Source organism: Delphinus delphis, chromosome 15 (genome assembly GCF_949987515.2).
Source record: "Delphinus delphis chromosome 15, mDelDel1.2, whole genome shotgun sequence".
Classification (NCBI taxonomy): Eukaryota; Metazoa; Chordata; class Mammalia; order Artiodactyla; family Delphinidae; genus Delphinus; species Delphinus delphis.
The window spans coordinates 48,852,661-48,875,684 of NC_082697.1; the positions used below are offsets into that span (position 1 = coordinate 48,852,661).

General features: G+C 54.1%; 2 protein-coding genes across 2 annotated transcripts; both read right to left on the reverse strand.

Annotated features, from left to right (window-relative positions):
* Positions 1-3,255: 3,255 nt before the first annotated feature.
* On the reverse strand, positions 3,256-14,482 carry LOC132437647 (interleukin-9 receptor). The gene is made up of 9 exons (XM_060030981.1): positions 14,455-14,482; positions 10,490-10,603; positions 10,079-10,184; positions 9,806-9,984; positions 9,188-9,333; positions 8,662-8,863; positions 8,080-8,185; positions 6,679-6,763; positions 3,256-3,753 (listed from the first exon to the last, which is right to left on the reverse strand). The coding sequence occupies exons 1-9, from the start codon at positions 14,480-14,482 to the stop codon at positions 3,256-3,258; spliced, it is 1,464 nt and encodes a 487-aa protein (XP_059886964.1).
* A 5,121-nt stretch (positions 14,483-19,603) lies between these two features.
* Positions 19,604-22,933, reverse strand: POLR3K (RNA polymerase III subunit K). Its single transcript, XM_060032952.1, has 3 exons — positions 22,777-22,933; positions 21,631-21,718; positions 19,604-20,431 (listed from the first exon to the last, which is right to left on the reverse strand). Exons 1-3 carry the CDS (start codon positions 22,885-22,887, stop codon positions 20,304-20,306), a joined length of 327 nt encoding a protein of 108 aa, XP_059888935.1. The 5' UTR covers positions 22,888-22,933; the 3' UTR covers positions 19,604-20,303.
* Positions 22,934-23,024: the final 91 nt, after the last annotated feature.

Consider the following 23,024-nt stretch of genomic DNA (forward strand, 5'->3'; position numbering starts at 1 on the left):
CATGTGGCAGAGTCCAAGAGACAAGCGTAGAAGACTAACATCCCTGGGAGGACACCACACATCCCCACTGCGAACTCAGGGCTGCCAACACGATCCCAGCTGTGTCCTCCGGGATGCAGCGCCCAACACGCCCCACTCACAGTTTAGCAGTGGCCAGTTCATCCCCTCCAACAGTCCTGGTGAATCTCTGAAATTCAGTGTTCTGATTATTCAATGCCGTAATTTAGAAATTCCAAGTGAGGTAGAGCCCACCAGTCCTGTGCCTTGATCAGAAAATATACAGGTAAGGAAAAGCAAAGTAGAAGGTCAACCAAAGTCAACTGATTTTCTATATCACAGTGCTATGGTCGGAATGTTTGTGTTCCCCCAAAATCCACAGGTGGGAATCCTAACACCCATGTGATCGTGGTAGGAGGGGCAGCCTTTGGGAGGTGATTAGGTCATGAGGGTGGAATACTCAGGAATGGGATTAGTGCCCTCGTAAAGGAGACCCTAGCCCCTTTCCTCCATGTGAGATACAAGGAGAAGTCTGCCACCAGAAAGCGAGCCCTCACCCTACCAGGCTGGCAGCTGATCTCCGACTTTCGGCCTCCAGGACTGGAAGACATAAATTGCTATTGCTTATGAGCCACCCCGTCTGTGGTAGTTTGTGATAGCAGCCCAGATGGACTAAGGCAATCAGCAATGATGTAGGGGACAAACTGGAATTCGAAATGAAAAAAAAAAAAATTACAATAGCGCCCAGCAACAAAGAGTAGACCCCGCTCGCCGCAACTAGAGAAAGCTCGCGTGCAGCAACAAAGACCCAACACAGCCAAAAATAATAAATAAATAAAATAAATAAATTTATTTTTAAAAAAACACTACGCTAGGAGAGAAAAATGAACACGAAAGGCCGTGCATTATATGACTCCATTTATATGAAATATCCACAGTAGGTAAATCCAGAGACAGAAAGTGGACTCGTAGTGGCGAGAGGTCAGAGAGAGGGTGGGGAGGAGGGTGACCGCTTAAGAGGCAGGGGATTTCCCTTTGGAGGGTGAAAATGTTTTGGAACTAGATAGAGGTGATAGTTGCAAATATTACAGACGTACTAAATGTCACTGAATTGTACACTTTAAAATGGTTACTTTCGTACTATGTAAACTTCACCTCATCAAAAGCCAAAGAAAGAGAAAGCGTCCCGCAGCCTCCCCTGAGCAGGGTGAGTTTGCTCCCCTCACCCTGCCCTGGCCTGGCCTCCAAGGTCTTCCCCGGTCCAGCTACATTTTGGACCTTTGTGCTCCAGCCACACCGTGCACTCAGCTCCTCCACCAGCAGCTTCCTCATCGAGTCCCAGGCCACCTTCTCTGACTCCTTCCTAGATACCTGGGGATCAGCGACCCCTCACCAGGGCTCACGGGGTCTTTCAAACGTTGAGATCTCAGCGTGCAGTTTCCAAGGGTCGTCTCGTCGGATAAGTGGAAATTAGCATTTTCTGAGCCCCAGGACATGCAGGCACCTGGCTCAGGTACTGCCAGGCCTGTGTCCTGAGGGGCGGGCGCGGCTCACCTACAACCACCGGCCTCTGAGTAGCTCCTCACTCAGGCGCCACCAGGACCGAGTGTGTTAGTCAAACGAACACTGTCCCCGGGTGTGGAATCCCATGGGGGCCCAAGTCCACGTGAAGCCACAGGAGCCATGCAGCTGCTGTCATATACACAGGCTCCAGGAAGTGGAGTCACGCTGGTATTTTTACCCTTGGTTAGAGCGGATGGCGCCTGTGCCTCATTTCCATCTACACCCCTCCGCTCTCTGGATACTGAAGATACATGCGGGGTCCTCTTCATCCCTGCTGACCAGGATCTGGCTCTGCTGCGGCCCCCGCAAAACCTCAGGGCTCCACAGGCACACAGAGGGGACCTTTGCCTTCGGGGGCCTGGGGCTGCATGTGCTCCTCTCTGCTCAGGCTGCAGGGGACCCTGGACCCCCAGAGAGGTGCCCCCTCTGGTTCAGCACCCAGGGAGACAAACCTCCATCTATCCCACATTCAGTACTTCAGCACCTCCAACGCCAGGACAGTCTTGGTCCAGCCCTCACTGGGTGGAGGATCCCAGCACCAGACCCAAGTCCCGCAGCCCGGCGGTGGGATAGGGTCTCCTGCCTGAGGCCCCGAGTAAGAGTGACGGGGCTGCCCTGGGAGGGACCACGGCGCCTCAGGCCAGCAGAGAGGTGGACATGGCTGGCAGGGGCACTGCCCAGAAATTCATATGTTGAAGTCCTAACCCCCAGTACATGTGAACATGACCATATATGGAAATAGGGTCTTTACAGATAATCCAGCCAAAATAAAGTTATTCAGGTTGGCCCTAATCCACTATGATTACATTGGTATAAAAAGAGGGGCTTTGGACAGGAACACACAGAGGGAAAACACCTTGTGAGGACTGGAGCTGCGCTGTCCCAAGCCAGAAATTACCAGAGGTGCAGGGAACCCTGAATCAGATCCTCCCTGGTGCCTTTTAAGCCACCTAGTTTGTGGGACTTCGTTATGGCAGCCCTAAGGGATGGACACAGGCGCCCTCTGCTCTGTCCCCCTCTCTCCAGACCACGGGGGTGGGGGTAGAAGCAGGGCCCTTCAGAGGCCAAGACCACTGCTGGGTGGTTACTCTGGCCACAGCACTCAGCCCCGGGGGCCGACAAGGAGGGGCGGGGAGGCGGCCTCCCTGGAGCTGGTCGCTGAGCCTCCCCCTGCTATTCGTGGAGCCCAGAAAGCCCAGGAATAGCCAGACGCCACCCTTCCTATGTCATCTGGGCCCCTCTCCCAGCCAACAGCAGTTTGAAACAGCTGCTATGTCCCTTTTAATCTCAGTAGGGGAGAGACCTCAGGAAGGCACAGAAACAGGACACTAGGCCTGGTCACGGTGTCTCACCTGTGTCCACGGGGCCCAGGCTGGCCCTTTAAGGGACTGAGGGCAGAACTGGCTGTGGGCCCTGGGGTTAAGCCAGGAAGCGGGGAGGGAAGTGGTGGACGGGGGGCCAGGATGGCAGGATGCTGAGGGCAGAGCCCCCTCCCGACAGATGCAGAGGGAGGGGAGGAGGGGAGAGCCTCCTGCCTCCACCCGGACCGGACATGTGACCGCTGCATGGGTGGCCCTCCGCAGGTCCAGTGCCAGTCAAGTGTTGGCTCCAGGGACTTTGCTTCATGTTCCCCAGGATGGACGTGCTGCAGCACTGTGGGGACGGAGCCCACGGCCTGCCAAGAGCAGGAGAGCCTCATGCGGCCCATCCACCAGCATCCTGCCTCTGACTGTGACCAACGCCTGCACAGTTACCTCCTGGCCGGGCATCCAGGCTCTGCTGGTCACAGAAAGGGCCACAGGCCAAGGCAGCGTCGGGCTCAGAGCTCTGCGCGCTTCCTGTGAAGGTGGAGGGGCAGCCCCACCTGGAGCAGCCCAGGGCACAGTAGTCGCTGCTGCTGCCCTGGGACTGCGGGGGAGCCAGCCTGGTAGGGCCTGCGGGGGCCCAGGCCTCCTGTGGCAGGTAGGCGGGCAGCGGCCCCCCCTCCTCCACACATCCTGCGGGCAGCGCATCTGCTGGGAGGCCGGTGCCAGTGCTCCCCTCCTCCTCCAGGCCCGCTAACGGCCCCACGTCCACCGGGTCATAGGTGAGCAAAGCGATGGCCTCCCGGACACGGGTCTCCCAGGCTCCTCGTGCAGGGCCTGTGCAGTCCAGGCTTGGCTCTGGACCAGCTCTGTGGGCCCCTATCCAGGTCTGGAACAGAGCACCGAGAGGAGGGAAGGCCTCAGGCAGTGTGTTCAGGACTCACTGTGGGAGCAGCCTCCCCTCCTCCAGGAAGCTCTCCAGAAATCCACTCCCAGAGACCAAGAGCACCTGTGCCCAGAACATTCTGTCTTCCCCCCATGGGCCAGCCCAGCCTCAACACAGAACCCCCATTCCCTTCAGGACCCTCCCCTGGCTCCCAGCACAGGCCTGTGCTCACAGAGGCCTGAACCAGGGTACAGATGGTGACAGGGCTGAAGACACTGCTGCCTCACACACTGCCAGCAGCTGCAGAGCCCAGGCACCCTCACCCAAACCTCACTACACGCACGCACGCACGCACACACAGGAGGTGCTGTTGGGCTGGCACCTTGGGGCCAAGGCCAGCAGACCTGGACCCTCTGTGGGGCCACAGGAGGCCCACTACCTCCAAAAGGAAGATGTTCCTGCATGTAAATCAATGACGTTAGAACACACCCTCACACCATACACAAAAATAAACTCAAAATGGCTTAAAGACTTCAGCATAAGACAGGACACCATAAAACTCCTAGAAAAGAGCACAGGCAAAACATTCTCTGACATAAATCATACCAGTGTTTTCACAGGTTGGTCTCCCAAGGCAACAGAAATAAAAACAAAATAAACAAATGGGACCTAATCAAACTTATAAGCTTTTGCACAGCAAAGGAAACCATAAACAAAACGAAAAGACAACCTACAGAATGGGAGAAAATATTTGCAAATGATGCGACTGACGAGGGTTTAATTTCCAAAATATACAAACAGTTCATACAACTCAATAACAAAAAGAAATCCAATCGAAAAATGGGCAGAAGACCTAAATAGGCATTTCTCCAAAGAAGAAATACAAATGGCCAAGAGGCACGTGAAAAGATCAACATCACTAATTATTAGAGAAATGCAAATCAAAACTACAATGAGTGGGCTTCCCTGGTGGCGCAGTGGTTGAGAGTCCGCCTGCCGATGCAGGGGACACGGGTTCGTGCCCCGGTCCGGGAAGATCCCACATGCCGTGGAGCGGCTGGGCCCGTGAGCCATGGCCGCTGAGCCTGCGCGTCCGGAGCCTGTGCTCCGCAACGGGAGAGGCCACAACAGTGAGAGGCCTGAGTATCGCAAAAAAAAAAAAAAAAAAAAACTACAATGAGCTACCACCTCACACCAGTCAGAATGGCCATCACTAAAAACTCTACAAATAACAAATGCTGGAGAGGGTGTGGAGAAAAGGGAACCATCCTTTACTGTTGGTGGGACTGTAAGTTGGTGCAGCCACTATGGAAAACAGTATGGATGTTTCTTAAAAAATTTAAAAATAGAGCTACCATATGACCCAGCAATCCCACTCCTGGGCATACATCCAGACAAAATTCTAATGCAAAAAGATACATGCACCCCCATGTTCATAGCAGCACAATTCACAATAGCCAAGACATGGAAACAACCTAAATGTCCATCAACAGATGAATGGATAAAGAAGATGTGGTACATACATACAATGGAATACTACTCAGCCATAAAAAAGAATGAAATAATGCCATTTGCAGCAACATGGATGCAACTAGAGATTATCATACTAAGTGAGGTGAGTCAGAAAGAGAAAGACAAACACCATATGATATCACTTACATGTGGAATCTAAAATATGACACAAATGAACTTATCTACAAAACAGAAAGAGACCCACATACATAGATAACAGGCTTGTGGTTGTCAAGGGGGTGGGGGTGGGATGAACTGGGAGTTTGGGGTTAGTAGATGCAAACTAGTGTGTATAGGATGGATAAACAACAAGGTCCTACTGTATAGCACAGGGAACTATATTCAATATCCTATGATAAACCATAATGGAAAAGAATTTAAAAAAAAAAAAAAAGGAAGCTGTTTCCTAGGTGGGACCAGGAGTCTCCATCGAGTGCACCACACACCACACCTTCCATCATTGTCCTGCCCCCGGAGAGCCAGCCCGTGGCTCCAGACCACCTCCCAAGGGGCTAACTAAGCCCTGACAGGTGCTATGGTTCTACAGAGAAGGGGCTGGGTGCCTGCAGCCCAGAAGATGAGTGCAGGCATCAGAACATTTACTCCCCATGCAGCCCTGACAAAGTGCTCGGCTTTAAGCTTCAAATTATATTTTTGGATGACAAGCTTGAAAACTAGACTCCCTGTTAAGAGAGAAAAGAGCCAGGCAGAAGGCAGCCACGCAAAGCTGGTGTGGGAGAACCTGGGCAGCGCCACCTCCATCCTCTGCCCAAAGTGAGGGGCCCGAGAGGGTGGGGACCAGAGACCACCCATTGGAGCTCCTCCTCCCCTCCTCCTGCCTGTGGAGCAGGAACTACCAGGCCAGCAGGGAGGGTCCAACGGGGCCTCCAGGCTGTTCTCAGCGTCGCGGCCTGTGAGAGCCCCCCAGGGCACCACGATGGGGGGGTGGTGTAGGGTCAACTCATCGCTACCCCGGGGGCCGGGAGGGGCCAGGCACTCCATGACGGCCACCAGAGTAGCCCAGGGACCAGGGAGGGCCCCAGAGGCAGCGCAAGACACAGATGCCTTCAGGTGCACACAGCCCCCTGAGCTGGCACCTTAAACTGACCATTTACCTCCAAGGGCTGCTGCAAACCAGAAGAGGCAGAGATAATGTCATGAGAAACTTGACATTTTTTCCCATCAGCAATGGAATCAGAGACATGAGAAGAAAAAGAACTCGGCAATAGAGAATAAAGCTAATTTGTCTTTGGCCCCTTTGAGTCACAGTGCGTACATATACTACCTATATACTATATATACCACTATATATAGCAAAAAAGCTCAAAGCACTGACAGAGGCCCCCAACCTCACCCAGAGCCCACAGCCTGGGCGGTCCAGACATCTGGGCACCCCAGGCCCACCGGGTCACGAACCTGAAAGTCCCCGTTGTGCACACTGTACAGGGACTGGAAGAACGGGCCTGGGGACGGCACGTCCTGGTACAAGGCTGTCTTCATCCTGAGGTCAGGAGACAGTAATCAGAGGCCCAACTCCAGGAGGTCACTGCCAGGAACACGGCTCCTTCCACGCAGCAGGGACCAGCCCTGCCCCGTTAGTGCTGCTGTCGCCCTCTCCTCTCGTTGGGTCCAGGCCTGACACCTGGCACCTGCGGCCCCCTCGCTAATGACCCCACAGAACTGATTTATACCAAGACATGGGTCCCTTTAAGGTGAGTGGTGATGGCGGGTTCAGGGGTGGGGGTGACCAGCTGTGTCTTCAGCCGGAGGGGGAGACAGTACTTCCGGGAACCCCATCAGACTTCTCCCCGAGCACCGGATCTACCCACCCAAGACCCACTGCTCCTCCCCTGAGAACGGCGCCCCAGACTCTGACCCAGCAAGTCCAGATCAACCTCGCCAGCCTCCCTGGGGGCCTGTCCCGATTCCCCACCCCAGGGTGGCATCAGGGGCCACGAGTCACATCGCATCCACCCAACGTCCCCTCACTTTCCCGTCCTGAGACCCTGTCACACCCTGCACTTAGCTCTAGCTCTGCCTCTCCCGCCAGCTCACACACAATTGCCTCCCTCTGGACCCCACCCCTGGCCACCCTACAGGTTCTCCTCCTCACTTGTACCACAGAACTCCATTCTCAAAACATAAACCAGATCCCATCCCACGTGACCAGGCTTCAGGCGCTCTCCTGGGATCCGAGGGCAAGCCTGAGCCCTCCCTGGTCCTCTTGGCCACCCATCGGGCCCAGCACCCCGTCCCTCCCTCACCCTGGCTGCCTCTGTCCAACCTCCTCCCATCCTCTCTGCTACCCGTCCACGCCTGGCCGGTCTCCTGCGGGACGAGGCCCCATGTGTGATGGCTTGTTTCAGGAGGGCTTTTTGTTCATCTGGTTGTCCGTGGCACCCATCAGGGCGGGAAACAGGGCCCCGTGAAAACCAGATGCCCAACACTGTCTGCATAAAACCACTGTGCAAATGAGCCAGTGCCAAGCACCTCCACAGGCAGGAGACAAGGGCCTCAGGCGACTCGGCCCCAGGGACTTTGGGTCCCTCCAGAGCTCTTTTGGGCCACACTGCCCACCACCCACATGCACCTGGCAACTGGGGACATCCCCACTGGTCCGGGTCAGAGGCCTGAAAACCCCTCCCCACCCAGGAGCATTGTGGGAGGGGGTGTGGGTTTGGGCCCTCAATGCACCGCCTACCCCACACCCACAAACGCACACACACGCTCATGCACATACGAATTCTCACACCCACATGTACAATAACACATTCACTTACATGCACACACTCCCACACACACTCCTTGGCTACAGACCTGGGTGACAGCTTGAACAGCAGGTAGGTCAGGCTGGTCAGCAGGAGAAAGATGGACACAGAGACCAGGGTGCTGTCGCGCTGCCCCAAAGCTGGGACCAGGAGACCTATAGCAGGAAGGGCCCAGGGCTGTGTTCCTCCAAACTCACCTGGCAAAGGCACCTGGATGGGCGCCTCAGGCCAAAATGGAAGGTTTATGTCGCGCCTCCGAGAGTACTCTGGGTGAATCACGCACCCCTGGGCCTTGCCTTTCCCATCCATAAGATCACCAGGGTCCGAGATCCTTTCCAGTACCTCTGTGCACAAGAGTCAGCCCAGCCCCCTAAGCAGACGAGGCCCTGCCCGGGCTCCAGAGACAGCAGCACCAGCCTGCTGTGCAGCTGGGGCCACACTCGCTCCAAGGAGACCGGGAGCTGCAGCTCCCTGGGAGGCCCAGCACTTGGCAGGTGTTTCCCCTTCACACAGACCTCCAGGGGAAGGCAGTCAACTGGGCCACGAGGGAGGGGGTCCCAGGAGGGGTAAGGGGTGGGACGCAAGGGGGCGGGGAGGCCCCACCCAGGCCCCTGAAGGCAGCAGCGCCCACCTTGTCTCTGGGGGGAGTGGAAGCGGGTGGGCTGGCTCCAGTCACTCCATGGGCCCTCATAGCGCTCCTCCTCCGCCACCGCGTCCTCTAGTGTGGCCATCTGGACACGCAGCCGGGCCTCATAGGTGGAACCAGGGTCCAATTCAGTGGCTTCAAGTTTCAGCCAGGTCACCCCAACAATGTGATCCTTGTGCCGAGCCCGCTGTGGGGTGAACAGTTAGGAGGTGCTGGGGGTGAGACTGGGCCCATCAGCCCTCGAGGACGTGTACACACACACGTGGGCACACTTACACGTGTCCACACACTTACATGTATCCACGTGCATGCACACTCATCCACACAGGCACGCCCTGTGAACGCTCACACGTACACACAGGCACACTCACCACACCTGCACTCACTTACCCTTGTCTCTGGTCACTTCCCTCCTCACAATTCCAAGGTGACACCACCCTAGATGGGACGAGGAGTGACCCTGGCTGCTGCTCCCAGGAGAGGCCCCCACGGTAGGCAGACCCAGCCTTACCTCCCAGGTCTCCTCCTGCCTCTTGAAGGCCAGCTCGTAGCTGAGGAGTGAGGCCAGCGGCTCCAAGGCAGGATTGATGCTCCAGGTCAGGACACAGTGGTCAGAAGTGATGTTGCTCAGCAAGTCTGAGGGAGGGTCCAGCTTCACTGAAACAGAATGAAGCTGTGTGACGGTGTGGGGGCCAGCACGCCCAGGACTGGGGATCGCAAAGATTCCCGGGAAGGACGGGGCACGTGGCCAAGGCCTTCTCAGAGCAGAGGCCTCACTGGAAAACTGGTCCAGAGAAGCCCCAGGTGGGACAAGACAGCAGTGACTTCCTCCAGCCTCTGCAGACAGACAAGGTGAGTTTCAGATCTAAGCTGCTGCTGGAAGTTCTTCCTAGTGTCTTACTGAAGTCCTTCCTGCTGTGACTGAAGTAGATCGCAAGTGACTCAAACTGCAGCTCCTGCCCCAACTCAAAGCCCTGCACCTTCATCCTCCTCCAAAACCCTCCCCCTCCCCGGGGGCCCCGCCTGATGCTAGCCCTGGATCCGTCAGCAGGGACCGGGAGCACTGACTGGGCCGTGGGGGGTGATGTAGCCAGGATGCTCCCGGACAACGCACTGGCCCAGGCCTCACCATGTCTCCGGGGCAGGTACTGTGGATCCACCAGGCTGACCTGCTCCTTCCCAGAGACGTGACGGTGGAAGGTGATGGTGAAGTTGTCAGAAGGCACGAGCACCTCCTCGGGTGGCAGCTCCACTGTGCACACGCTGGCCCGGAAGACGCACCTGTGCTTGCTGCCTGGAGCGTGGTTGCTGGAAAGGGCACGTGTCGGCACCAAAGGGCCACTGCACCAGCCCGGCTCCCTACCCCCACCCCTGCCCTCTACCCCCTGCCCTCCGGCCTCACCTGGTGAAGAGCAGCCAGGGGCCGGCCCCCTGGCCCAGCTCTGGGGCAGACCAGTGGCAGTCAATCCTGAGGATGTTGTTGGTGTGGCACGTGAAAGTCCCAGGCCCTGGGAACAGTGACCCTTGCAAGCCCACAGTGGCTGCTTCAGGGCAGGGCTGGGGGAGGGGGAGGGCGTGGCAGCTGACCCCTCGGACAGGCAGGCCCCAGAGAACGAGCCCAGGAGAAGTTACCACGGGCAAGGCTGGGAGACCCCAAGGGGATGGGCTCTGAGCGTGCAACCTGGGTGGGGCTGAAGCCCCGGTCCCGCACAGCCCAAACCCAACCCTTCCCCGTGGAGCCTGACGGGGGCACCCCTGTCCCCAGCTCTGCCCCCACAGCCCCCCCACTGACCCCCACAGTGCCAGTCCTTACCTCCTCTGTCCCCTGGGACAGAGACGCCCAAGCCGACCCAGGCGCAGATGCAGGTGCAGGTCAGGAGCCAGGTGCCCACCTCTCGCATCAGGACCGCGCTCTGCAATGTCCAACCTGGAAGAGGCTGGGCTGAGGGGCTGTGTGTGGAGTGCCCCAGTGGGTGCTCCCGTGAGGGGCACTCCGAGTGGGTCACCACCTACATCCTCACCCTGTCCCGTGAAGGAGGCTGAGTACGCTGTCCAAGCAGCACCGGCAAGAACCTCCAGCTCAGGCCTCCTGGCGTCACTGGACTCTGACTCAGCCACGTGTCCAGGTCTGCCCAGCGGGCACCTCTCTGGGCCCAGGTCCCCTCCCACAGGGGAGGCACGGTTGGGGGAATGGGGTCGCGGACAACCACCACAGGGAAGCTCTGCTGGACCCCCTGGTCCCACACCTGGGCCGACTGTGTGAGGCGCGTCACCCACGCGAATTCCCACCAGAGCCACATGAGGTGGGGGACAGTCCCTGATCACTGACAAGGGAGCGGACCCCAGGGTCACACTGCTAGCTGCTCCCATCCTGGTGCTCTGCCCCAGGAAAGTGGAGGAGGATGGCAGCGGGGTGTCCATGCGACAGCCAACACCTCCCACATGCTGTCTGTCACACACCTGTCCCCAGGTGCCCTGCAGAGGACAGCGCCCCCGGGAGCAGGGCTCAGTGCAGGGGTGTCAGCCCCAGGATCCCTGGAGACAGGGGCTGGGTGCTGGGAAGCGCCTGGGGGTGAACAGGCCGCTAACACCCTGTCACCCCATTTGCAGCTCCAGATGGTACACTGATAGCTCCTCTGCAGGAAGCAGGACCAGCCTGGTTATGCAAGCCTGATGAGTGATAAGGAAGCAGAAGAGAAGCAGACGTGCACAGACCGCAGCACGGAAGCGCTCCAGGAGCCCGCACACACTCACCCGGTAGCAGACACCCTCCCACCCCGCCCCCTGCAGCCTCTCTGTGGACCCACAGGATGGACCCCTGTCAAGGCCAACAGTCAAGAAGACCCCACCCTTCCCTAGACTGAAGCATCACCTGCTACAACCAGCCACAGCAGGAGAGGCTGCAGCGGCCACTGGATGGAGACAGGCAGCCTGGCAGCAGCTGGCTCTCAGGGCGCATGAGGACAGGATCAGAGGGAGCACCAGGATGGGGGCGGCTCAGGCACAGCCACCACTGCCTGGCTAAGAGCTGACCCAGGCCACAGTGGGGATGGCCACTGCCCCAGCGGTGGAGGGACACCTGCATCTGTGCGACTTGGGCCGGCACGGCCACAGGCTGACTCAGGAGCGTGGACTGGGGCGCTCCAAGCTCAGCCGGCCCCAGGGGCAAGCGTGGGGAGGACAGGACCCACACGGGACACTCGTGCGAAGTAGCAGGCCAGGCCCACCCTGGGGAGAGGTGGGCAGGGCACACGGCAACTCGGCCATCTGGGGGGGGGTCCCTGCTTTTCCTCTGCACAACGATTCTGTCCAAACATAGTGAGCCGAGCAGGGCCACCACCCTCCTATGGACGAGGAGGCTGAGGCCCAGAGATACCAGACTTGCAGGATTGGGGGCACTGGTCACCTGGCTTGGGCACTTGCCCCACCAGCTCCCACGCAAGGCTGTGAGCTTCCCCCACCCCGGGGCATCAGTCTCTCTCCTCAGGGAGCCTCGATACTGAGGCAGGGCTGCCCCCATCCTTGGCAACAGACACCGGGCCAGGTGGGGCAGAAACCCCACCTGACTACTCCCTGGTCCTGGAAGAGGCACTGGGATGGCCCCAGGGAGGCCTAATCACAGCTCAGACAAGACCAGGTCACGGGACGGCTGTGATGGCAGGAGGATGGGACCCAGAATCTGGGCCCTCGGGCAGAGCCGCCCACTACACCTCCCATCCTGCTGGGAGCCTGGCTGACATGTCCACCCAGCACTGTCCCTTTCCATCAAGACCTTCAGCACACAACCACTCTGGCCCCTTCTCAGGACCCCATCTCCTCCCTGGCCTCTGGGTCAAGTTCTGGCCCAAATGACCACTGGTCCCCACAGCTTGCCTGCCCTGGTTTCCCGGCCCAACATGAAGGCATGGGCCACCGTGCACTGGACCCCTGCCTCGGGGCCCACAGACGCTGCCAGCCCAGGGCCAGGTCTCCAGAAGGACTCAGCCCCCCGCTCCCCTGAGCGCTCACCTGCTGCCGAGCGAACTGCCCGGCCAGAGCAGGCCTCTGTCAGGGGGCTGGTGCATCGCAGCGCGCCCTCCGGACTGGCTTCATGGCAATTACCGCACCCACTTTCTGTCCCCTTTCACAGAGTCTGTATTTTTAATGGAGAGCGAGGGGTACCCTGTTACTCTCCCTGCCCACCCCAGAAGCTGGCAGACACAGAGGGGGGTGAAATGGAGGCTGCCGCTTATCCACCACTGTCCTCTCTGCTGGGGCAGGAGGAAGAAATCCAGGTCCTGGCTCCCCAGAAGCAGCTGGAACCTGGGGGAGGCGGGGACTAGCCAGGAAATCAGGCTGGAAATGGGAGCAGGCGGCTCCTGCTCTGGGCCCCACGTGCGCAGGTGGGCGACTCCAGCACCCTCGGACCTGATGCCTTGGGGCAGAAGTGCTGGAGGACTCTGCTTCCCATGGTGGTGCCAACCCTGCTGGGGAAGGGCAGGGAGCAGAAGAGGTCAAGGCCAGCTGGGGAGAGTGCGGAGAAGGCGCAGAGGGCAGAAGAGGGAGGAGGCTCCACGGCGCACTTGCCACCTGCCTTCCTAGAGAGCTGAGCTGGACGGGCGCCCGCCTCAGTGGGGTGGATGTCCGGGAGATGTGGAAAGGCCAGGCTTGAGCCAGGGGCGGCCTCGGGTGGACAGGGGCACAGAGGGCGGGGCCCAGAGCAGAGGGAGGAGGAGGTCCAAAGATGGAAGTCGGAGGAGCACAGAGAGGACCTGAGGTCCCTCAGGACGAGCCCTCACTGTCCCCTCTGCCCGGCTGCCTTCTGCGTGATGAGCCTTCATGAAGCCCCCGAGTCCCCTGGCTGTCTCCCCAGCCAGAGCAGACACCCCTGAGCCAGGCCCAGCCTGCTTAGGACAGGGGCGGGGACAGGGCAGGTAGTGGCTATGGGCACGGGCTGGAAGGACACTGACACAGGCCTGGGACTAAATGGGGGGAAACGATGCCCCTGCTCTTCCCGTGCTGCCCCTGCAGCCCTGGCAGCGAGGCTCAGCCGGCATCGCCCCTGCATCTGGCTCCTCCAGGGCAAGAACCTGTCTGATTTATGCTGCATCCCCTGCACCCAGCCCCTCACTGTTGAAGAAGCACATCCTGAACCTCCCCACAGGCCCGCCCTTGCCTGGGGTAGACAGTGTTATTAACGCCTTAGGTCCCCTGGGGGCTCTGAAACATTATTCAAGCAGAACCCTCTACTCCCCTCCCTTGCTTAGCTGAGTAACCCTCCCAGAATCCCACCCTCACCCACTGCCTCGTCCACAGCTCCAAGGGGAGTCCACAGACTCGCAGCTCCTCTTCTGTCCTAAAGCCCCCCAAAGGTGCCGTGGAGAGAAGGGGCTTTACCAAACTCAGGACTGGGCCTCAGCTCCACTTGTGGTTGTCATGGCTGAGACCACCTGGCCCCAGAACTCCCGCTCACTTGTCCCCACAAAGGTCAGGACCTACAAACTGCCTGACAAGCTCAGAGCCCTTCTGCCCAGAGGCACCCATGACCCCTACAGGCCTGGGAATGGCAGCCCAGCATCCTGTGATCACCACTGCAATCCTGCTGTCTCTGGGAGATGCCCGAGGCCAGGACATCAAAGGCGGTAAGATAAGGGTGGCCGCCCAAACGCCCTCCGCCCTTCTCGTCCAAGTGTGGTCCCCAGGCTCTTCCTGGGGCCTGGGATGGCAGGCCACCAGTCTCTCTGTCCCACAAAGTTCACGCTGACCTCAGTGGTTGAGAAGCCCAGATTACAGACTCACCTTCCCAGACGCATCTGCTAGGTCCCATGGCAAGTCTGACTGGCCCCCAACCCTGCAGCCCTGGAGGTGACTTGTCGCCCTACCACCCCTGCATCTGCAGCAAGTCCCTCAGCCTGATTCAGGAGATAACTGCACCGCCCGGTGACGTGAGCCTCTCACGGCAGGCTGACATAGGCCACCCACAACTGAAACCACGAGCACAGAGCCGAGCAGCTGTCCCAAGTGGGGATGACAGGCGACCATCACCCCAATCATAAATCCTACCTTTCACTCCTCAGGAACAGAAAAGTTGCTGAACGTGGACTTTGGTGACCCATCCACTGATTGGCAGATGACTGTCCACCATGTTCCTCTCAAGAAACACCAGTGAGATATATTAAATTAGCGCCGGGAGGTGAGAACCCTGACCAGGCACAGAGCAGGTCTCCTTTCCTAGGCTTTCTGGGAGGTGCAGCTCAGGCGATCCGTGAGCACTGGGGTGGGTGGAGGGGGTGTTAAACATAAAAGTACTGCAGTCTCAGTTCAGGAAGGAAATAAAAAATGGGAGTCCCCTTTGACCTCGGAGAGGCAGCCCCTGTATGAAGCCAGGCACAAGCCCCTCCAGACCACGTCTAAGCCCCAACAAATGCACATTTAATGGCCTCGTTCCTCACTCTGAGCTTTGCGGCCTCCTTGCTGCTCTGGCTCTTTTCAAAATCTTTCTAGGGAACTACATAAAAACCTACCTCACGCCTTTACTGGTGGTGCAGGCCATGGTTAATAATCCTGCTGATGGACATTTGGATTGTTACCTACATACGCTATTTCAATTTAATTGTCATATATATAACTGACGTTATCATATTAGTTTCAGGTATATATATGCTACATGCTATTCTAAATGAAGGTAGGGACTTCCCTGGTGGTGCACTGGTTAAGAATCCGCCTGTCAATGCAGGGGACATGGGTTCGAGCTGTGGTCTGGGAGGATCCCACATGCCACAAAGCAACTAAGCCCATGCTTGGCCCACAACTACTGAGCCTGTGCTCTACAGCCAGTGAGCCACAACTACTGAGCCTGGGTGCCTAGAGCCCATGCTCCGCAACAAGAGAAGTCACTGCAGTGAGAAGCCTGGGCACTGTAACGAGGAGTAGCCCCCGCGCACCGCAAGTAGAGAAAGCCTGCATGCTGCAACAAAGACCCAAGGCAGCCAAAAATAAATAAATAAACTTTTAAGAAATTAAATGAAGGTTGTGAACAATTCCAGGCCTGGATCTTTAATCACCAGGATGAGTACTATACAAAAAATGGCTAGGGGGCTTCCCTGGTGGCACAGTGGTTAAGAATCCACCTGTCAATGCAGGGGACACGGGTTTGAGCCCTGCTCTGGGAAGATCCCACATGCCGCGGAGCAACTAAGCCCAGGCACAACTACTGAGCCTGTGCTCTAGAGCCCGCGAGCCACAACTACTGAGCCCACGAGCCAAACTACTGAAGCCCGCGTGCCTAGTGCCTGTGCTCTGCAACAAAAGAAGCCACCACAATGAGAAGCCCGTGCACCGCAATGAAGAGTAGCCCCTGCTCGCCATAACTAGAGAAAGCCCGCGTGCAGCAACGAAGACCCAATGCAGCCAAAAATAAATAGATAAATTTATTTTTTTTAAAAATGGCTAGGTGTGGAACTGTTGTGTCTAAGGTTGACCGTTGTAAAATACTGATAGATATTGCCAAGTGGCCCCCCGAAAATGTACCAACTTCTACTCCCACTAGATGTGTAAGAAAGCCTGTAGCCCTCACCAACTGTATACATTATCAGTCTTTTAAATCTTTGTCAATCTAAAAAAAAAAAATCTTTGTCAATCTGATAGGCAAAGACATTTCAATGTTGTCTTAATTTGCACTTGATTATCAGTGAAGATAAGCATCTTTTCATACACTTATTGGCTATGTGTTCTTTGGGGCACCAAATAAGGTCACATTTCAGTGTGTCCTTGTGCCTACGTTTAGGTGTGAGTGTGCATGTCTGTATTCTGTGCATCAAAACAACTGAGGCACAGTCTAGAGACCCCAGAGCTGGTTTCCAGTTTCTCTGGAGTCTGAGAAACCAGGACCCATGGAGAGATGGAATCAAAGGCTCAAGTCCATGAAACACCTTAAGAATGACCAGGGGCGTAATCATACTTCTTTCTAATATTTCAATTTCAATTAGCTTGGCCCCTATCTTACCTATTATAAGCACGTACTTTCATACTTACTGGTGCCATCCCTTCCCTAGTATCCCATCAAAAGAGCTTCCTTCTCTCTGTCAGGTTAGAACTTACTACCTTGAGACCAGCAGACCACACACCACCCACACCACAACCCCACAAGGAGACACCACCAAGGCTACAAAGGTGGGTTATCATGGACACTTAGATGTGGGAAGAAGGCCAGTGCCTCTGCCCAGAAGTGTTCTGACGGCACAACCTGACACCCCACCCCCTCCCATAACAAATGGAGATAAAAAGAAAAACATCCATAGATGGAGGGTAAAAGACCATACAACCAGAGTCGCCAAATACCTGCTGAAATCCAGCCCCTTGAAAGCAAGGAACAGCCAATAACAAACACCATTGGTCAGACATGTCCTAAGGATGTTATATGTGAAGCTACATAAATCCTCACAACCCTATGAGGTAGACCAGAGGTTAGCAAACTACAGCCCACAGGCCAAATCCACCCCACCCTTTAAAAAAAAAACCTGTGAGCTGGGTTTCCCTGGTGGCTCAGTGGTTGAGAGTCCGCCCGCCGGTACAGGGGACATGGGTTCGTGCCCCAGTCTGGGAGGATCCCACATGCCGCGGGGCGGCTGGGCCCGTGAGCCATGGCCGCTGAGCCTGCGCATCCGGAGCCTGTGCTCCGCAGCAGGAGAGACCGCAACAGTGAGAGGCCCGTGTACCGCAAAAAAAAAAAAAAAAAAAAAAACACACCTGTGAGCTAAAAATAGTTTATACGGAGAATTCCCTGGCAATCCAGTGGTTAGGAATCTGTGGGCAGTCCAGTGGTTAAGGCTTTCACGGCCGTGGGCCCAGGTTCAATCCCTTGTGGGAGACTTCCCTGGCAGTCCAGTGGTTAAGGCTTTGCCTTCTAACGCAGGGGGTGCAGGTTCGATCCCTGGTCGGGGAGCTAAGATCCCACATGCCTTGCGGCCAAAAACCCAAAACATAAAACAGAAGCAATATTGTAACAAATTCAATAAAGACTTTAAAAATGGTCCACATCAAAAAAATCTTAAAAAAATGAAAAATAAATAAAGTCCCAATCCCTGGTCAGGGAAATGAGACCCTGCAAGCCGTGCCTCACAGAAATTAATTAATTAATTAAGATAGTTTATACATTTTTAAATAGTTGGGGGGAAAAAGCTTAAAGAATTATACGACATGTGGAATTACTATGAAATTCAGATGTCAGCATCCAGCTTCACTGGAAGACAGCCATACCACCCACTCGTGTTATCTGCAGCTGCTCTCATGTGCTGACAGCGAAGTACTGGTGACAGGGCTTCCAGCCCTTGCTCTGCCGGCTCACAACTCAGCAGTGACCTTAACAGCATTTCAAGGGCCACCATACGGTTGTATCCATTCTCTTTATTCTTTTTTTTTTTTTTTTTTTGCTTACTATGAGTGCACACCCAGCATGTCAAAATAAGAAAAGTGGGCACAGAATGTCATGTTTTTAAGGCACAGGGCAGTGCAGACTATCTTGTCAGCAAACTGGATAGCAGAGCAGTTTATCACGCAACGATACCACAATGGTCGACGTTGCCAGACCGAGCACTCGTCACTGGCACGAATCTCAACACAAAACAGAATTCCTGGACTTCCTTGGTGGCGCAGTGGTTAAGAATCCGCCTGCCAATGCAGGGGACACGGGTTCAAGCCCTGGTCCGGGAAGATCCCACGTGCCGCGAAGCAACTAAGCCCGTGCACCACAACTACTGAGCCTGCGCTCTAGAGCCCGCGAGCCACAGCTACTGAGCCGGCATGCCACAGCTACTGAAGCCCACGCGACTAGAGCCCGTGCTCCACAACAAGAGAAGCCACTGCAATGAGAGGCCCGAGCACCGCAATGAAGAGCAGCCCCCGCTTGCTGCAACTAGAGAAAGCCCGCGCGCAGCAACGCAACACAGCCAAAAATAAATTAATTAATTTAAAAAAAAAAGAGAGAGAGAAAGTGCTCACAGGCTGTGAGTCTGCACTGCACTATTCACCTACAAATATGCTGAGGAAAACATCTGCATCTCTCACCACACTGCATCTACTGAATCCATCAGCAATGTCAACAGTGAACTTCCCCTGCTCTCATGGCCTGAACCACTATGAGATACATGTTTGCAACGCTGATGACGAGGAACACTAACTCTGAACCTCAATTATGCAAAATGGTATCCATTCCTTTCATCAGTGGACTTGCATTACAAAATATTGTAGGATTATATTTTGAATTTCTTTATAAGACTTTGTTTTCCTAGATTTTGACTCTTGACCCACAAAACCCAAAATACTTACTATCTGGCTCTTTACAGGAAAAGTTGTAAACTCCTGAAATAGACTATTATTATCTCCATTTTACACAGGAGGAAACGAACTTGACAGGCAGGCAGGCTGACTTCAGAGGGCACGACCTTCGCCACTGATCCACGCTGCCTCCAACAACAAAAACGAGAACAGGCATCTGAGGAAACATAACTAACTAATGGCACAGAAAGAAGACACTGAAGATAACAGCCACAGGATAAAACCACATTTGCAAATCCAGCACAAACTGCTCTGAAACAGAAAAAATTGGACACAGTGAGCTCAGGACCTGGTCAACCATCACGTGACCCATACAGATTAATAGTTTCTTGGAAAGATAACAAGTTTCAAAAAAGTAAAAATCTGTATCAGAGGCATAAATTTAAGTCCCATTATTTCATAAGTGAGACTTCATTATGAAGAGAATAGATACAGGGAACTACATTCAATATCCTGTAATAAACCATAATGAAAAATAATGTGAAAAAGAATACATGTACACATAACTGAATCACTTTGCTGTACACCAGAAATTAACACAGCGTTGTAAGTCAACTATACTTCAATAAACTAAAAAAAGAGAGAGATCTGAAAAAGCAATTAAGTCTGAGCAAGAAACCAATCCATCAATAACCAAGATCCTGTCCCCTGCTAGCCCAGGGTGTCCTTTTTCTCTTTAGAGTAGAAAGATAGACACAGAAAATATAAAGTGTAAAAAAAAATACTACCTATTAAGTTTATTGCAATCATAGGAAAAAAGAATATAAATCATAAAGAAATAGAAATCCATGTTACTCACAATTCTGTAACTAGTTTGGCCCTAAGTATAGTAGTCAGTTTTGGAATCCTGTTTTGGGGTTTGATGTCTACTTCTTCAGGCATTTAAAACACTGAGAAGGTGATATTAGAATTTTAACTTTAATTAAATTTTCAGAATACATTTTGATTAAATAAGTTTGCAATTAACAGTTTAAATACTGAGGGACATCTAATGTACTAAACTACTAAGTTTTACTTTATTAGTCGTGCAAACAATGTAAATGTTTAAGAGTGTCGGCTGATGGTGAGAGAATGTCAACTGCCCAATAAATGTAAAAGATGCAGAACAGGACCTTAAAGTTATGGATACTCCTCTCCACACACACAGTCTCCTGGACATTAATGAGTTAATCCACTGACTGGGAGATGGGCTACATTTCCTCAGCCCCTGGCCAGCCACCCTAAAAGGGTTAGCTTTCCGCCACACTCGCAGCTGGGAATCCACCCTGGGGAATACGGTAAGCAGACGCTGACACAGCTGGGCCAGCCTGGCCCTAGTCCCGCCAGCGATGTCCACACTGAGCATTGCAGCACTTGTAGAAGGTGGTCATGGGCTCGTCTGCAGAGCGGGTCTGAAGCTGCATGAAATAGGCACGAGGGTGTTCGCATTTGGGACACGGCTCTGGCAATGAGAAAAACAAACAAGTGACCCACGTTTACTTAAAAAAGTGATGCTTGTGACCAACACACTTGTTAGAAGTAGGTGTTACGTGAAAGACAGCTCATCTGGAATCCCTTGCCCAGGGTGCCCTGCACCAAGATTTAAGGTTACCAACAGCGTTATCATTCCCACTGCGCTCTCACACTGAGGGAATGAGACCTGTGATCTTGGAAACAGTCCTCCTTTCCCTGGGTCCCTTTTCTTCAACTCTGGCTGAAGACTGGCTAGAAACACCATGTGAAAGGTGACACGGTTGCCGTGTGCATTACAGGGTCCATGCCCTGCAAATTCCCCTAAAAAGTGCATCTCCACCACCTGGTAATGGACAGGCCCTCTCATCTTCCCAAAGGAAATCCCAACGCACGACCAATCCACTTCCCCTTGAATTTAGGGATCCGTCTCGGCAGAAGTTGTCCAGGCTGTTCTTATCAAGATCTCAACATACATCCCACGCCTTTTCAAAGTGTCCCAAGGCACGTATTTACTTTCACTGAGATTTCAATTTGAGAACCTTGCTTTTGATGGAAATGCCTTCAAACACTCTCAAACACCATTTTGGTAAGTAATTCATCTCCTAATGACAAATTCTGCCAGTGCTGGATTTTTAACATAGCAGATCTGGATGTTCCCTGGGGGAAAAATACAGCAGTGATCATGTGCTAGCTCTTCCTCCTCTCAATACAAGTAATGTCTAGGGCTCTCCTTCCTTCTTTGGTCACATCTAATCTCTACCAGAAATGAATCAAAACTTGGAATAAATATTTATTTTACTGAATGTTTAGTGCAGTTTAATACTCTGTATCATTAACTTTTAGAAATCTGTATTAGAACAAAATCCTTAAACTGTTTTTTTATTACTCCAATCACATCTGCTAAGTGCCTGCTATATGCCAAACGCTCATTTGTGCTCTCACAATCTATGACTATGGATTAGCCCAGACAAATCAAGGACACCCTGAGACTCTTAAGTCAGGTCTGAAGGACTCCAAAGCTTGTGCCAATATTGTTTGCCTAACAAATACATTATTAGAGAAGAAAACACTTTCTAGTTTTAGAAGCCCACTTCACACAAGTACATCACAGACTCTGCCGCAGAGTGGCACAGCCAGCAGCCTCATCCTTACCCACAGCTCTGGAACAGAAAAGGTTTTCCCTCTCACCTGCAGTAGAGTCAACATTCTCCCAGGCAGCTGCTCCACCGAGCACATCATCCACTTCTTTCAGCTTTGGATACTTCCGATTTGTTACCTAATAAACAACAGCAGGTCTTCAGACTCTACAAGTAAGTGAATGGTACAAACCTGGGTCACCAAACCATACCCGTCCTCAAGTGTCTCCCCAGCCTTCGCTTCCTTCCTTCAACACAAGACTGGAGGAATACTAAATGAAAGCAGAGTTCCTGCTGTCACAGAGCAGGATGCTCCGTCAGAATTTAGAGGATCCGCAATTGGGATGTCCCCAAAAGAAGTGAGAAGATCTCTGCAAGGATTGGATGAAGCAACAGAGCAGGAGGAAAAAAATGGCTTAGGTGTGACCCTCTTCTTTTCCCACACCTCTAAAATACTTGGTAATCCAAGATAAGAGAACCAAATACAACTGAAGCCAAAAAGGAGTCCAGCCACTCTCCCCAGGCAGAGAGTTTTCTGTTTTCCAAGTTTTACCAGACGTCCTTGAAATGTCACCTTTTGCATAGTTTCAGACTCTAAACTCCTACAACACAGCTATACGGTGGAATAGTATACAAACATTAAGAATGAGGTAGTACCAACGTGCTCTACTTCTAAAAATTAAAGGTGTTCTAAAAAGGAAAGATGCACTACCGAGGGAGAGTAATAAAGTGTGCATCACTCACGTAATGAACATCCAATACATTCCAGTTGTTCAGACTAGAACATAAGAGGGAACAAGACTGAAAAATCCCTGCCCTCCTACAGCTTATGCCCTAGTATTAATAAACAAAGCGCATAAGTAAATTGCAAGGCGTATTGGAAGGCAAATGAGTCTTACGGAAAAAATAAAATTAGGGGAAGGAGCATAAAATTTAGAAAGAGGCTGCAATTTTAAATAATCCTTTAAGCAAAGACACGAGCAACGACTGACATGGGTACCTAGGGGAGAAGAGCGACCCAGGCGGAAAAGTCGTGCACAGGCTACAGGAGTACTGCCCGTGCCGGGCGGGAGCGCCTCGGAGAGGCTGGCGTTGCGGGCAGAGGGCCCGCTGGACGCGAAATCTGCGCAGAGGATGGGCGGGGAAGGTTAGGGTCGGCCTCCGCGCTGTGCGCGCCGCGCGGCCGGCCGGGGCCCACCTTGCGGGTGACGTTGTGCACATAGGGGCAGGTGTTGCAGGCGAAGCGGTGGCAGCGCTGCCCCTCCTCCACGATCAGCCCGTTCCCGCAGCCCGGGCAGAAAAGCAGCATCGCGGCGACTAGCCCGGTTCTCCCGGCAGCTCTCGCGACCGTTCGGCGCCGGCGCGCCGACGCTCCGACGCTCCGAACTCCCATTGGTCCCGGCAGCCTCCCCGCCCCAACCAGCCCACCAATAGTCACGCCGACTT